The following is an 18,088-nucleotide window of genomic DNA, read 5'->3' on the forward strand; positions in this document are numbered from 1 at the left end:
CAGTGGTAGGCTTCTGCAACTAACTTGATTTTTAATCTCATTTTTTAAAACATAAAATAAATACTTATTATAGTTATCCTGAGTCTGGCTGAGGTAGCAGTTTTACATTTTACATTTAGCTGTTAATAAAATTCTATACTAGAGGAGACTGGACACCACCATCAAGTCTGTGAATGTCACCAATCTGGGACATGCTGCCAATGTGCTGGGAGATGCCCTCCCAGAGTCTTCCAGACTTCCAGAGACTGCAGGAACTAAGAAGAGGAATAGCATGGAATTCAGCAAGAACAGATACCAAGTACTGCATCCAACATGGAGTAAACCCTGGGGGCTTCTTTCCCTACAGTTCAATAGACCAAATAAAACACTGGATATACAAATTCTGGAATAAGGGAAGCAGGAAGAAAGGGAATTACTGTGCCATGGCACTGAGGAAGGACAAGAGTAAGGAGGTCACCACTGAGGTTTCCTTGTCCCCATCACACCAGATGTGGAGCATTTCTTCCTTCTGGGGGGTCCCAGTACAAGAAAGTGATTGATAAATCTGAGTGAGACCTCAGAGGGCCATGAAAGTGGCTGAACATGGAGCAGCTCCCCAGGACCCCCAGGGAAGTGGATCAGAAAGCAGTGCCAGAGAAAAGGCTCACTAATAAAACCAGGGTAAGAAATCACTACAAATATAATTAGGGATTGGAATGAGTTGCCCAGAGAGGCTTCTCCTTGAAGCTTTTCTAGCCCTGACCAGGCAAAGCCTGGTTTAAATTCAGACAGCCCTGACACTGCTTTTGAGTAGGAAGCTGCATGAGAGACCCCATGCAGTCTTTTCCTGACTTCATCTGCTTCATGAGTGCATTTCAACAAGATACCCAGGCCCCAGGTTTCAGCCTGGCAATGTTACATTTTTCTGTGACAGGCTTTTAGAGAGATTTTGTGTTCTAAGCCACAGTTCTGAGAGATTTAAAGTGCTGAAAAGAGTCAAATGCTAAATCCCTACAATTTCTGTACTTCCTGTCACTGTATGGTCCCAATGTAGCTCCTGAAGCATCATTTCATCTGAGAAAATAAACTGTGGTAGCCAGTTAAGAACAAAGATTGGAGTATAAACCTTCACAATAGGGGAAAAGTTTCTTTCAGTTTACATTTAACTATTTGGCATAGATGGATAATACAAAACTCCAGAGCTTTCCCCCGAGGAGTCACTATTAAAATATATTACAATGTTTGTCTTTTGGGGTATTAGGATGCTTTAAAACTTAAAAGCACAGAGAAACATTGGAACAGAAATCTGTGACCACAGGTAAAAGCTAGAATCTAGTCTACAACTAATATCATCAGACAACCTACATTTCTTCTTAAAGAAAATGGACTGCTTGCTTTCTGCAGGAAAAAAAAAAAAAACCAACAACCAAAAAAAACCAAAACCAAAGCCACCATCACAACAAAGCCCCACATTCTTTGCAAAAATATGTATAATTAATTATAAATATTATACAGATTGGACATAACATTCTCTTGGCAAGGCTGCCTGTAAGACAGCATAGACTGCCCAGACCTCAGTACTCTGGAGCCATTCCTGATGGAGATATTCCAGCTCCAATCAACCTGCACAAAAACATTTGTGCCCAAATGGGTTCTTACACAAATGGCATGAAGTTTTCTTCACATTTACTTGCAAAGGAAATACTGCCTTGGTGATGGAAATAGACTCTGAATAATGAACTCATAGGATATAATGATATATCAAAAAAGATCTCAGGATTATGTAAACTATCTAAAGGAAACACTGAATCTGGCATGCTTTTTGCTGTGTTAGTGAACACTAAGTAAAATATCAAACCTAAATTGCATGTCAAATCAAATTTTCTATTCAAAAGGGATGACAACCACAGGAAAAGTCGGTGAAGCAGAGTTTGAGAGAAAGAGTGGCATGTTTGCTATAACACAGGTGTTGGAGACCAGTGACTTAAAATATTCACTAATGAACAAAGTCAGGTTTTGTGCCGCTGAATCTCGCTTTTCTACTTCTAGTTTTCTCTTCCCTGGTGTGATAGAAAATCAGAAACAGCATAAATATTCTTTACTGTGAAAAAAGTGATTACAATTGTGAAAACTAACATCGAGATGGAACTATATTCTGTCAAGTAATGGGCTTTTCTTACATTAATAAAAGAAAGGGCTACACCTCAATTTGCAAAGCCCTGGACTTTGATAACCATGTTGTGATAACAGTTACACAGCAACAGTCACAGTTTGTGAGGCTTGTGCTTGAGCTTTATCCTAAACGTGCATGTCAAGCTGCTTGCCTGTTGTTAGGAATCTGCAGACTTCACTCTTCTGAAAAATATATGTATTTGTAGAAAAATTGATAAAATACTTCTTTCAGAAAGAAGTAATCACCCCTAAGATGGCCAAGGTCTTTTTCCTCATGCAGAAACCAAGTATCTGGTACTGATATTCTTTCTGGCACTACAGATTAGGGAAAACTATTAAATGTTTTCATGGTCTGTGCAAATATTCTTCTCCATATGGGAATAAAAAGAATATTGTTGATGCACACAGTTTAAATTAACAGATTTAGCAACCTCAGCAGTGATATTTTTTTTTAAGAATATTTAAGAAAAATTGTCAAATTCTGAATTTTCCAAAAGCATAAAAATAATTACACTCTATTAAAGAAAATTACAAGACTGAATTGGACAACTAAAGAAAAAATTCTGGATTCTATTACTCACTTTACGACTCACATATACTTTAATACAAAACAGAGTGACAGTGAATGCTTTTTGTAAAATGGCAAACCAGTAATTAACAGTATGAAATAAGTGTTGATAGTTCTATTATATATAAGTGCTTTAGAACATTAACTATTTGTTTGCAGAACATATTAATCCTGCTCATTGTGAGTATATAAGAGGAAAATATATTTGCAAGCATATTGCTCCATCAAATGTGCCAGTTCAGGAATACCTGTTCAGTTTCATTCCAATACACAAATATTCAAGTACCTAATGATTGAAAAGTGCATTTGCAAAATAATTCCCTCAGATTTCTAATGTATCTTTCCCTGTGGTATCCAGTGCTTCTAGAGACATTGTATTGCTTCCTCTCTTGTTACTAACTACAGAACATATTCCTTCCTGGGCTGGTTTCAAAAGTCATTGATCTTAAATATAGAGATATAGCACAACGTGTGGGGAAAAAAGCTGTAGTTTGAACACATAGTTTTCAGCTATCTTCTTGGCACAATAAAAACACACTCAAAACACCCTGTACAAGAAACTATGCTGGCCTAATATAAATCAATATATGCTACCTGAAAATCATGCATTTGTGAAACACCTGATGCACAGAGACTTAAGCATTAATAAAAGTGTTGAGAAAACAACCATTATGGTGTTTCTCAGGAAGTATCTTAATATGGTGATTTCTTCACATAAGAATTTTGTATAAAGCTATGGGGACCTCTAGGCTATGCTGCAGAATAAGAAAGCTTTTTCAGATTGGTGGTAGGGAGATGGAGAATGCTGTTTGCTGAAAGAGTTTTATGGTAAGAGAATCTTAGATGTTTACAGCACAAAACAGCACTTGTTAAGTCTGTTCCTGGCAGGAGCTTGTAAATCTAAGCACAGTGAAAGAGGTCTTAGCCAAAAACTTGTTTTCTTTACTGTTTTAGCACAAGATCAAAGCATATAAACAAACACAGTATTTTGAGTCTGTGTTTTGGTTGTATTTAGGCTACCAGCATCTTTATCTTGTAAGTCAAATACTCAGAAAGTGATTGGTAGGAATAGAAACCTGATGGAATGGTTTAAATACATTTTTTTAAAAAAAATACTCACTTTGCGTAAAAAACTGAAGTGAACTGCATATATATTTTAGGAAAGAACTCCCTTTTTTTTTTAAATTGCTAATCTCTAAAATAAGTCTTAATATTTTCCCAAGTAGCACAAGATTTTTGGCTTTTTAAAAAGAGGAATTTGAATTCCACAAGAAGTTGGCTTCAGTTTGATGGCTTTCTTGAAAGTGTTTTTGCCTCTTTAGTCTAATTTTTCCCTCAATTCTGACAGCTCAAGTGAATCATCTTAATAATAAGAAATAGCACCAAACAATGCTTAAATTATACTTTTCCAGCTAATTAATAAAATTCATCTGGATTCCTACCTAATTAATTCCTATGCCAAGCTAGGATATCTATATTCTGCACAATGTTATTCAGTTTTCTGACTCCTCCATCCAGCACTTACCAGAGAAAAGCAGTTGTAATGTTCAATACTAAGAACTGACTATTTTTAGCTATGTAACAATAACTAGATTTGTTACATTTGCCAAAATAGGCAGATGTGTATTTGGATACTTGATGCACTATAGTTTTGAGTTGATTCATTTAGTACCTATAGGAATGTAAAATTTAGTGCAGTTTCCATAATGTTCAGTTAGATTTGATTTCAAAAAGCCACCTCCTTAAAAGGCTGAGATTTCCTGTCCATTAAAAAGTCAATAATCATCTCCAAACTATGATTTTATCTACACTAAAGACTGTACTTTCTATTCACTCCACCTCCATACCACTCCTTTCCAAAGTATCTGGATTTTGTGTACATGAATTAAAAGAGAATGAGATGTCTGGGACTTCTAAATGAAATCTCTGCTCACAGTCCCTTGACTTGGCAGTTCCTGATCTAGTGGAGTTTTCTTTATCAGTAAGATAATAAACTGATAATCTAATAGGAAAACACTCACACCCTTCCATACACAACCACAAACCCATATGTACATTAATAAATGTACAAAACTGTAGGGGAACAACATAAGGAGTCTGCTAATCACCAAGGAGTGGGTGTGAGCCACTACACCTGTGCCCAGTTGAGGCAGGGCCCCACGGAGCATGCGCGAGGCCGTGGACCAATAAATAGTGAGTCTCACATCCACCAGGCAGCTCACTCCAGAGCTAGCTTCGAGCGTGGCTGGTTGCGTCCTCAGCAGCAGGCTAATCTCGCAGCAACTCTACGTTAGGCTACATCGCTCATCTATCCAGCCCGGCGACGCCAACCTCGCTCTCCTCCCGCTACACAAAACCATGAGCTACCTCTCTTCTAGGAGTTTTGCAAGATTTACTTTATGTTTTTCCATGATAAATACACATTTATACCCTTATTGATGAGAAGAAAATGTATTGGGAGATAGGCCATTGGAAGAGTAAAAGAATACCAAATCCTAGAATTCCATCTCAGAGATGTTGCTATTCTCCTGAGGAATTCAACATGTTAAAAAAGAAAAAAAAACCCAAACCATGGATTCATGCAGTTCAAAAGGTTTCTTTTTCTAACTAGGACATTCTGTTTCTGGAGAAAAACAATTTCAAACTTCTTTCTAAGCATGAGAACATTACTTGATATGTAATTAAGAGTCTCCCAAATAATTCACAGAAAATTTAGTTAGCCACATTTTCTTATTTTCTTTTGCCATTAAGAAACCATCCTTAACATGAATTATAAAAAAAAGTCACCGCTTCTTACTCAAATCTCTTTTTTTTTTTTTTTTCCTAAGCCAAGATGAGGAATTTCAAGCTGGAGAAAACTTCCAGATGTGAACATGCGATAAGGACAAAAAGAATCTTTTTTTCTGAATAACTTGGCAATAATATCAAAACTGTCGGTGCTTGTTTTACTTTGTCTCTTACAAATGCCTTTTATTTTTGCATTTGCTTTTTCACATGTGTCTTTTGTCCTTTTGTTAATGTATGATGTAATATTTAATATAAAGGAGAAATAATTCTGGAGTAATTAAAAGCAATGTTTTCCTTAGGCCTAAGGATACAGACACCTGGGGAAATCAATAGGACTGGGAACCTCCTTGTAAATGGGCAAGCTGCTAGGATACAGCAAGATATTCTTGTGAATATTATTCTAGTCTGATAGAGAGTTCATGTTTTGGAACAATCACTTCTGTGTTTAATTATTCTTCATAAGACATTTTTGCATAAAAAAAAAAGGTTATTTTCAAAAGTCATTTGTTGTGAAGATCCCATGTTTGTGCTCAGGGACAAATTACTTTTTGGGATTGATTTATCACTCAAAAGGTGTCAGAAAAACATTTCACACCAGGCAGTGTCCTCATGTAAATTTGGTCCTTTGTGATAATTTATTGTGGCGGAATTCTAAAACATCACTGATCTGAGCTTGCAGGCACAAAAAGCAGAATCCTGTGCCTCAGAGACAACATGTATTCAAATAGAAAACAGCCTATTATATTTCTGGTTTCTGCTATAGATAAACAAACCTTTTCTCAGCAAAGGTTATAATCATAGCCAGAGATTATGATATTGAAATGCATTAAGCATAAAGTCTAGCTTTGCTTTCTTTTCCTTCAGGGCAAGATCGCAAAGAAGTGCAAGGGCAAATTTGCATTTGAAATTACTGCAAAATTGCCATTGCTTGATTATTGGTGTGTAAGTTTTCTGTACCAGAGTCAAGCATTTTGATATTCAAATTATCTTAGCTCTAATATCTACTATCTATGAGCACTGACTTGGCCTCTCTGTTGCCCACTGCCAGTATCAGAGGCCAAAGAACACAGTTCCCACTACCTAAGTTCATGCTATCTGAAAATAAAATAAAAGTGGACATATCCCAGGTGAAAAATTGAACATGAAATGATGATACAAGCTTTAACATGCAGAAAAATCTGCACAACCTTCAGTATATGGCTATCAAAAGCCAGATTAACAATGTGCATGGAAGGTACAGCTAATAAAATGCTTATAGGAATAATACTAGGGCTATGACTCCATATCTTAATGATTACAAGAACTCATGAATTAGTATTACAGCATCTAACCCCCTTTGGCATACCCTCTATGTGATAGGAAGCCTGTAAAAAAACACTTAAGGCTGGACCTTAGCAGGTTTTTCTTCTGTTGCCTCTTTTGGCCTTGACCTCTGGCTTCTCACAAGAATAATAAACCAAAGCTCTGGAGTAAAACCAGATAACAATTTTGTAGGTGGTCCAGGAACTATTGTAAGCCAAACAAAGTGCTATGGGGCAAATTTTAGGACCTGAAGTGTAGGGTAAAGCTGAGATCCTCCATGTTACAGCAGAAATAGTTGGCTCTAGTTAAGATGGTAACAATTTGCATGGTTCAAATACTTAGCTATCAACAATTTTGATTCGAGATCATAGAATCATAGAATCATAGAATCATAGAATAGGCTGGGTTGGAAGGGACCTCAGAGATCATCGAGTCCAACCCTTGATCAACTACCGCCACAGTCACTAGACCATGGCACTGAGTGCCATATCGAGTCGCTTTTTAAATGTCTCCAGGGACGAAGAGTCCACCACCTCCCCAGGCAGCCCGTTCCAATGTCTGATCACCCTTTCCGTGAAAAAATTCTTTCTAATATCCAATCTGAACTTCCCCCAGCACAATTTAAGACCCTGCCCTCTTGTCTTACTGAGAGTTGCCTGGGAAAAGAGACCAACCCCCGCCTGGCTCCAACCTCCTTTCAGGGAGTTGTAGAGAGCAATGAGGTCTCCCCTGAGCCTCCTCTTCTTCAGGCTGAACAGCTTGATCAAAATATACACAGCATTGTTAACCTTCAGAGGAACGTTTGGTAACTGATGACAGATATTACAGCAATAAAATCACAAAAGTATCCTGTTCACAGGTAATGAAGTACACTGGGCAAATGATAATATTTAAATGTGCATACACATATATATACACACACACTGAGATACAGGGAGAGCAGTTGGAATATTTTACAGCTTTTTATCTCTGAATTGGGTGGATTTCACAAGTTGACTGGAAATATTATGAACCAGGTACATAACTTGTCACTTTGTTTGGAAACCTGATAAAATACAGTGACAGTGTTAGATAGGGGCTTGAATCATCAGAGAACTATCCAGGGGCCAAGGTGTATTTCATTCAATTAGTAACATTGATCAGCTGGGAATTGTTGTCATTAAATATATACCATGATAGGAAGTAAAAAACAAGTTTGAGAAGGACACATGTGTCCTTGGTTCAGACTGGAGTCAATCCAGAGGGAAATTTGATACTTCTGTTCTACGAGGAGCATTTCACTTTCTCTCCATTTAAGTATTATTTAGAAAAATGATTTAATTCTCACCTGAATTTTAGAAAGATGGGTTTTGAACTGGAAAAGTGTCAGGTCACATCTCCCAGCTACTGTTGATTATGTTTGCACATCAATCTCCCAGTTTACAAAGCACAGGGGAGGCTTCATGCTGTCTATATTTGCTTTAGTTTCAGGCAGAAATATTGGGGAGATAAAAATTTTCTTATTGTAGGTCACAGTCCCAGTATTTCTTTCAGACTGAGTCACTCTTGCTTTGGGATATCATGAGATTCCCTGAAATTTTTGCTTCACTAGTAGCTGCTAAATTACATTTTCGGATGATACAACTTGAGATAATTGTTCCACAATTTGGCAGGGTTCAGCTTTTATAGGCACCTAGTACTTCCCATCTGGCCAGGAAGTAGTTCTTGTGCCTGTGTAGCCTGATTCTATTAGGGGAAGGGGAGAGAAAATCCTTGCACATTCCCCCTAATCCTATATCACATTAAATCACCTCATTCATACTGACTCCACCAAGGCTGCTTCCCCATTTCCTGAGTTACTTAGCAACAACCATCCCTCCCTTTTCCACTCCCCCATCCATCCTTTCATTTTCTCCCCCCCTTTGCAATCAGGGTTTCCAGGCTGTTTAGAACAATGAGGATGCTCAGCAGCACAGGGCAAGCTCTTCCTTCCACCCTCCCTTTTCATGCCTGCCAAATCCTTCTCGCCTCCAAAATGAAAATCCAGTCTGTCTGCATATGTGTAATCAAAGGTTAAAAAGCACCCTGGCTGACACCACGCATGTGTTAATCTGTGCTGCAGCAGAGTGCATCATTTCCACTTTGACCTCAGAGTTAATCTGCATTCAAGCAGAAGCTCCATTGCTTTTTTCTTCCTTTTCTATTTTTTGCCTCTCGTTTACTCTTTCTATTGCTTTATTGCATTTTGTTGTATGTGTGACAGTGGCTTTGTAAATGTGTGCATATGTGTGTGTTCCTTCTTTCCTTAATTTTTTTTTTTTTTTGTTCAGAGGGTGTCTATGGTTCTGTTTTTTGGTTTTTTTTCTTTTCTCCCAATTACATTATTCCCCCAGATTTGGAAGCTGCTGCCTGCTGCCTGAGCTGACGTTTTCTGATTATATCTGCAAAGGGCTTGTGCAGATCTAATTTCTGTCCCCCTGCATATTAATTCCCGCAGCTGGGTGCAATGTATCATCCCACTGACGGGACCTGGTAGGGAGGGGGGGAGAACCACTACCAAAAAAAAAAATTAAAGAAGGGGACGGATCCATCTGCAACCAAGACGAAAGGGGGGGGGAAAAGGTGGGGGGGAGAAAAAGAGATGATTCCTCCAAATCCAACAAGCCTGGGGAGCACTGCATTCTTGAATCCTGCATTTTCTCTCAAAATGATGGTGTGGGCACTTCTGTTCCTCTCTCTCATCCAGTGGTAAGATGTGCTTTCTGATTCTGTTTGGGGGGGGGGGGGGAGAAGGTGGGCTGGGGGGGGTGAAGAATCTGTTTGCAAATTTGCAGAGCTGTGGTAAGAATGTCAGAGTTTTGGGTAGTGGCATTACATTCATTTATCTCCTAGCAGCTGAGGTCTTACAATGTTTTATTTTTCTTACAATTGTTGTCTCTGTGAAACGTACAGGGAGGGTGAGCAGCGGGTGTGTATGATGGTGGTACGTGCCGGCAGCTCCACAGAATTTGATGTCATGTTAGCAAAGCCTTTTATCTCGGCATTATTGTTTGCTACAGTGCATGGAGTTATAATACAGCTGTGTTTTGTGGGCAGAATGTCAGCGCATTCCTTCTTGGTTTTACCTAAGCAGCCACATCATGGCTGTGCCTGGGCTCCCCGTACGGTTCTTTCATCCGTAAGGAGCCAGGGCAAGGATTTCCGAGCAAGGACAGAGATGGAGATCCCTGCACAGCCCTCCCAAGGCAGTGCCGGGCTGCTGGCATTGCCCACCTACCCAGATATTTTTAATGCTGATGGATAAAGCAATGGAATGTAATAGTGTTCACTGATGATACGAGATGAATGTTTACAGTAGCATTAACCCCCCCCCCGGCTGACACATGAAGATAACCTGTGCATGCTGCATGTGTACTGGATACATAAAAGCCAAGAGGTAAAAATCTAAGCAAGGAGTTTAAATGTGTAGAAAGTGGAGGGGGGAGTGAGTATTGCTGCAGTGCCAAGCATTATGCTGAACCAGACATTCTTGATAAAATTTGTGGACTGTGCATTTAACAGGTTAGATAAGGCAGTAACACTGCAGTAAGGTACCTGGCCTTTCAGCTGGTACTAGACTTTTTCTTTGTCATTGATATATGGGAAAAATTAGTGCCCACTCTCTTTTTTTACTATTAATGATGTATTCAGGCATTTTCCTCATTCAAACTTACCTTCTTTCTTACCCTATCCTCTTATCTAGATGATACCATACTAAGAACAGTTTACTACTGTACTAAGAGCTGCTTTTCATTTGCTTGCTTACTGCACTGGTAGGATTTTAGTTCTAAGACAAAATAATAGAATGTCAAAAATTATTGGCCAGAGAAATTAAAAGTTGCTGGGTTTTAGAGTAACTTTCTGTGCACAAAAAGGAAAAAAGAATTCATGTGAAAAAAAAACCCAGTTGAAAATGGAGTAAGAAGTGAAATAAAACTTGGTGAGCCTATCATGAGGGATACTTTGGTACTGGGAGTAAGACAGGTGTGAATTAGCTCTCTTACCAAACTGTTTATGTCTACTGTGTGAATGTGACAATGGAAAAAGCTTTGACAAGTTTTCATGAACATGGGGTCTCAGGTTATTTTGACATAAAACTTCCTTTAAAATAATCCCAGGTACTAATTTTAACACACTTCCTTCCCTCCACTCATCTTTCAGAATACCATAGACTGAGAGGAATTTTGCAGAAACTATTTCATAAGCTTAGAAACTCTTCATATTGCAAATTAAAGTTTTATCTGAGCAAAAGTTTCTGTTTCCTGTTTGTAGCCATGTGATAGACAAGATGGTTTCCTCTGAGGGTTTCCTGACCTCATAATTTTGAGGTATAAATGATAGAGAAACAGTAGTAAAAAACTACAAGTTAAGGGGACAATTAACTTTAGGGCTTTCCAAATATATTAAAAATATAATTTTAATTCAAATAATCAGGGCAATTTTCTCTTTCTGTCATGGAAGAAATCTTATTCTTAGTTTTGAAAACTCATGGACCAAGAGAGTGTTACAAAAATCGATCTTTGGTACAGTTTGTTTACAGGATGGAAGTATTTCTTTTTTAAAAACTCAAACACTTCAGAAGGAAGGGAATAATATTCTATAATATAAAATATTATAATAGTAATATATAATAATATTATAATAGTCTAATGATAGTATATCATATAATAATATTGTCGTATGTGTCACTTGTCTTGGACACAGAAATTCTTAAAGGCCAATGCAGCTGAAAACTACTGAATGAGCTCTGTGTTATGCATATGAACAAATGTGTTGATATAAATCAGAATACACACAAAATCTGAAGCTTTTGCTGAATCTGATCAAAGTAATTGACCACGTAAAACTTGATTACCCAAGTTAATAAATTGTATCACAGTTTTGTCCCCTATCCATACAAAAAATTACTGAATAAGGAAATTAATTGTTCCACATTTGTTGATGTTTAAAGATTAGAGAAAGAGGAGGAAATTAAGGCATCATTCAGACACTAATGGAAGTAGATAAAGTTCTGGCATTGACTTTAGCAAATCATGATTTGACTGAATTCAGAACATGTCATATTACAGCTCTGCAGTATTTTACCTTTACAACAATTTTATGCATCAGCTTTGTGCCATGGATAGAGCATCATCCTTACAGCTGCACACAGTAAACTTTTAGGAAGTACTTTTCTCGGTGTGTTCCTTGACATTAATGACTGTACTGCAAACTTCTTGCATAAAGTTCCCATATTATTTTATCACTCAGACAAGTCTAACAGCATTGTGCTGCCAATCATAATGACCAAAAGTGTGTGTCAGTGAAAACTAATGAAACAAAACTCTAAATTTCTGAAAACTTATTATGGGGTTTAATTGGAACTTATTATTTGATTACACTTACTGAACACATTTCTTGTAATAGATCTCACTCCCCAGCTAAGTTTCAAATAGAAAGATATTTTAGATAAAGATATTTATTTAAAGCTATACTGTGCACAGTATTTATATGCACGTTGTAGTAGTTGGTTTTGCATAGTCCTTAACTTCAACAACTTGACTGCAAAAATCACATGATCACAGCACAATGTAAAGTCCAGGTGTGAAATGCTGGACAACACCTACTTTTATTTTCTTCACTTGTTAATGCCCAGGTAGTGTCACGGCAATGTTTCTGTGATGCAGCTGGATACCTAAAACTGAAAACTGCCAAGGCTGACCAGAGGAAACAAAAACGAAGCAATCATTTTAGCACCTAAAGTTAGGTGCATATGTATGTACTTTCACATATATATTTACTTCCAGTAGTAAATTACTAAACAAGGGAGTTAATTAAATTTTTTTGTTCTTGTAAATCACCAGCAGTGTCAGTTTGGTCCTTGCACTGTGTGATAAGTGATATAGTAGCAATGATTAAAAGGGTCATGAATATCTTTCAGCTGAACAGGCATTTAGAATTACTGTAAAGGTTGCCAGTATCCATTTGGTATTGATTCTGCAGGTACAGTTGCTCCTGCACTAGATTCCAATACTTTAATACAGAGTTTAGGACTAATATTAACTCTCATTGAAACCACTTGGAGCATTACTGGAATAAGATGTTACTGAACAAGAGACAGTTTCTTACCTAACAAGAATAATCCCTTTTAAAGAAGTGTCATGACAGAAGATGTCAGTCTGTGTGCTGTTGAATGATGACTTTATCCTTGGCTATGACACTGTGAAATTGAGTATTTAGTGCTGATTGGCCTCTGCATTACAGTGTTTGTTTCAGGAGACCAGAGGCTCTATGGACACAGGACTTGCACTCTATTTGAATGTTTCAGGGGTAGCAAGGAGGGTGAGACTGGTTTTGAGTTTTTTCATAGCCATGCAGCATTCCTGGTTGCTGTCACTTGTACTGCTGGGATACAAACTTGATACAATTATTATTGTAGTAATAAGACTACCAAAACCACTGATATAAAGTAGATTTGAACTTTAAGTAAAATTCCACTAACTCATTATTAATATGTTAATGGGGTGAAATAAATTACACATACTGCTTCCCTTCTTGCAAGTGTCTAACTCTTTGAAGAGGTGGATTAAGCCCTTTAACTAAATTCTTCTTTAGTGACAATACCATCTAGCCATTAGCTGCATGCCAAAAGTAATGCATTCCAAAATACTCCAATGAATATGCAAAGCAATGTTAGGGAGATTTCCCAAAGTCTGGAGCCTTGACAATGCAAAAAGTGAAACCTGTTAGTAAAAAACTATAAAACCATAGAAACTAGCTACAGTAAAAATAGTTTAGGAAATGGGTCTACCCTTTTAATGTACTATTTCTAATATTTGTATTATACACCTTCATGTCCATCCAAACTATGCTTTTGGGTCTTAAGTTTAAACCATTCTTGACTGGTGCTGATCTGGAAGTTTTCCTTTTAATGCTGCATTTGCTCTGCTAGCATGTGCTAAGAAATTCTGTAATGGTTGCACAAAAAGTGACATAACAGGTAAATTCTTACAGCTTAAGTAATGGCCACCACTTCCTCCAGGAAAGAACTGAATTGTAAGCATGGAATATTAAGGGATTAGACAAAGCATTAGACACAGGTGAGGAATACCAGATGAACTTGCTTATAGGAAGGTTGATTTTTTCTCACATTCTGATCAGTACAGTACCTTGCAGAGATATGTTCCAGTAGGTTACAAAGCAGTTTTCAGGTCAGCACTTCTGACTGGCAGTGTCCTGCAATGTGGAGATGTAGTAGCTACATCTGAAGCTAGCTCAGTACCCTGTATGTAGCTTTTGCCTTGTCATGTTCAGCCACTCAGCTCTAAAATTTCTGTATGTTCCTACATACAAATATTCTATTGAGGTAAATATTTAATTATTTCTTTTTTAATATTCAGCAGACTAACTAGAGTGTGTTGTGCTCTGCTTCATTGGCACAGTTTGAACTGCTGCCTTACAAACTATTGTACCTGCAGCCCCCACGGAGTCTTATACAGAAAAAGAGAGAGGTTATGGGAGACAGGCAGTAAAGACAGTGCTAGCTGGGGGCTTGCTTAATGTGAATTTGGGATTAGAAAATAGAAACATTAAAAAAATTATTGCCATAGGGATGTTAGAACTAAAGAGGTTTTTTAAATGTTCATGTTTCCTAGCCTAAGTGTTGTACTTTTTAAATGGGCATTTTAATGGATATACTGCAATATAAATTCCCTCTGACACAGATGGTAAGGTTTGATTGTTCATTTTCCCAGTTATGACTACTGAAAAACAACAGCCTATCCTATACCTAGTGCTGGAAATCTCAGCAGTCACATGATAAGTTTTATCTTCAGTAGTCCCCGAGCCACTTGAAGTCAATCTGCTTCTGAGGGAAAAGCCAGGATCTCTGCACTATAAATTCTTACAGGTACTTTTGTGTCCATAGGAAAGAACTGGGAAATAACCCAAAGTTATAATTTAACTTAGTAAGAATACTCAAGAAGTGTTTCTTACACTATATAATGTTTTTACTTGTTACAGAAAACTCTCAACCTACATTCCAGCTACTTTAAAATGCCTCTAAACACATTTTTCTTCATTCCTTCTTTTTCATTCTGAATAGAAGTTCAGCTTAAACTTTCCACTCCACTTGAGCCCAAAGAGACTACAAAAGAAATAGATATAAAGTGGTATATAGGTCTTGTCTTGGCTCTCTGGAAACAAAAGAATTTCTCCATTGAAGAACAGAGATTGTTTTCTGAATATAGAAGTTGTGAACAAGAACTAGGGGACTTTGTGGCAGTAAAAGAGAGAGAGACTTGTTTACTTGCCTCTTTTAGAAAAGATATGGTAACTGATGATAGAAATAGATGTCCAGGTAACTTCAGTGGAAGTAGAGGTATGCTTCAGGGGTCAAAGGTGGAGGATATCTACTAAGTTCATTATGTGATGAATAAAAAGAATGCAGAAGGAAACATGAAAGAACCACAAATTGTCAAATACTGTCCATCACCGTCAACAGGTAACTATAATTACCATAATTACTATTAGGCAAGAAAGAGCCTAAATATCATAGAATGAGACAAAACACAAACTTGAGCACTAAGAAAATTAGGGGCTACAACTACCCCTAGTGAAAGCATGAAAAACAGGGTGAAGAACTATTTTAGTTGAAGGAGAGCTGAGAAAGAAACAACATAAATGTTAATTCTAAATACACTGAATTTTTTAGACTTTAGACTCAATATGCATTCACTGAATGCTTCCTTTGGATACTGGGTTATGGCCCAAATTGTTCTGATGCTAATGAAAAGCATACCATGGGAATCTGAATTAATGAAGTGTGTATTATCTTTTGAGGCTTATTGTCTTTATTGGCATTTGATGTAGGTGAGCTCTTGGCTCAGAATAGATCTGGTGCACTAAGCAGTTTTGCTCTTTGAATTTGGTCCAGTTTTTAATTTGTTCCCAAGTAACCTGCTTGTTTCATTCTTCCAGTAAAGAAAAAATTCAGTTTTGCTGGAGAAAGCAGCATTTAATTTTATATTTGGAAATAAGAAAATTATACTACTTGCTTTTAAACTTGTCATATGAAGTAGTTAGAAATTCATTTATATCAGAATGTGTAACCAGCTCCTTCAATGTGAGAAATTTACCAAAAAACTATCAGTTTTTTTCTTTTTTCCACCCATATGAAGAAAGAGTGGGAAGAGGGAGATAGTGGGTACATATTTTCACAAGTCCCAGCACCTGCCAACTGGCTGAGATAAACTGAGGTAAAAGAGGGGCGAAGGTGGTAGGTTGAAGAAAGCTATTGGGAGAACAGTGAGGATTACATCTACTGTGAGTCTGGGGTATTTGTAGAGCTGGGACAGGAAATTAATATGCGTGCCTTGTCAGACTGAATATTGGGTATTCAGTCTGACATACAGTGATATCTTATTTATGTAACAGAGTAATAGTTTTAACACAACCACTGGCAAGAAAGAAAAAAAAAGGAGGTTACAATGCTGCTGAAAACCACCAGTGACTGCATAAGCAGAAGAGAAATGCAGCAAACACCTTCCCAGGCAAGTGACTGCCTCAGCTGCATAATGTTTTTTCATGTGATGTCCCAAACAACATGTAAAAAGTTGACTCTAGAAGCATTTGTTTCCTCTTATATAAAGAGCATAAAGCACTCAATTAAATTATCATCAGGTGCCTGAAAACTTTGGAAAAATGGATTTCCTTCTAATCAGTGAGGTAATGCAGAGCCCAAGGATTTCTAAAGATTCAAAAAGAAGAAAATTACAGCTAAGTCCATAAAATTCAGGTTATGTTTTGTTCCAGGAAATCTCTAGCTGAATGTTTCTGGAAGCAGAGAGATTTCACACTGGAAGTATTGCTCTAGTCTTGATCTTTTGCTTGTAGCTCCTGCTGGTGGCATCTGCCAGATGCAAAAGACAAGGCACAACACACAGCTGATATGAAAACATCACCATTATTGCCAAGAGATAGCAGGGAATAGGACTTCAATCATTCATACAAGAATCTCAGTCCAACAGATTATTATTCTTAAGAATGAAAATCACTGCTGTGTAAATCAGATTTAATCGACAAGATCAGATCTGGGTGTTTTTTCAGATTTAGTGGAAGGACATTTTCACACTTATTCAGTAAAATACAACAAAATGCGTAGGCCTGGCTGTGAAATCTGGTCATTGTATGTGAAACTAAATATTATTCTAACGAGAGAACTTTCTGTTCACAGAGAGCAAGCAAAAGATTAAATTAGCACTTATACAAAGCCTTAGCAAACATATACATATTATTGTCAAAATAAAACATCAAAATAAAATAAAAAAAATTAAAAATAAATGAAAGGAACAATGAGCATTTGGAAGGAATAGAACTACAAGAAGATATTTACTTTTTCGTGCTTGCATTTGATGTTTCCAAATGATGCAGGTAATGATGTATTAAATTTTAGTTTTTACTGAATGTCAATTTGCTATTACATATGAGCCCCTGAGATGAAAAGCTAGATTTTTTTCTGAGCTATTTATTATTGTAAGCTTTTTTAATGTCTCATGTTCTACAGAAGAATACCTATGGCCCTATACAGTGATGAGATATCCATCTTAAAGAGGATCTCATGTATACCCAAAATAACCTTCTGATAGAATTCCCTGGAAAACAGCAGGTGATGGGAAAAAATAAATGTCTTCAGTCATTAGTGATTCAATGTTATATTGTGTAACACAAATAGGATGTTCTGGTCATATGAAGCCTTTGTTAATCCGTAGTAAGATATCTTCAAATCTAAACAGAAATCTGCCTGCTGTGACAGATTGAGGATTATCTCCTGGATTCCACTTTCATTCAATCCCCTCAGATTGTTTTTCAAAAGAGAGAAAATTAGATAGGAGAAAGCATGAGAAAGAAAACCATCAAGAACAATATTAACGAGATAATGCTGGGAAGCCTTACTAAAATAAGCAACGTATTATTCAATATATTATTAATTGAGAATGTATTTCTGGGATAAAGCACTAATGAGACCTACAGATCCATAGGTATGTCTGATAAAGCAAGAGAAAGTGTGACAGCAAACAAACATGAATTATTCTCATAATGGTCAGATAGATCAGTCATTTCTTGGTTATTTCACGTCCATCCTATGGCAGTGTGGTAGAGGATGCATTCTGCTTTTCCTCTCTAAAAACTGACAAAGACACAAAAGACTTCGCAATGCAAATTAACTCTTAAAAGGCTTCAGCCGGGTGTACAAAAGATATTGATGCAGGCAAGGTAGAACAG

At 37.2% G+C, this 18,088-nt stretch overlaps 1 protein-coding gene across 1 annotated transcript in view; it reads left to right on the forward strand.

The window, feature by feature from the left end:
- The first annotated feature begins 8,766 nt into the window (after positions 1 to 8,766).
- GABRG2 (gamma-aminobutyric acid type A receptor gamma2 subunit) overlaps positions 8,767 to 18,088 on the forward strand; it is a 61,788-nt gene continuing 52,466 nt past the window's right edge. The window contains exon 1 of the mRNA XM_030459025.1: positions 8,767 to 9,535. Within this exon, the coding sequence (XP_030314885.1) occupies positions 9,429 to 9,535 (107 nt within the window). The 5' untranslated portion in view covers positions 8,767 to 9,428. The remainder of the gene's footprint in view (positions 9,536 to 18,088) is intronic.

This window comes from Calypte anna, chromosome 13 (assembly GCF_003957555.1).
Source record: "Calypte anna isolate BGI_N300 chromosome 13, bCalAnn1_v1.p, whole genome shotgun sequence".
In the NCBI taxonomy this organism is placed as follows: domain Eukaryota; kingdom Metazoa; phylum Chordata; class Aves; order Apodiformes; family Trochilidae; genus Calypte; species Calypte anna.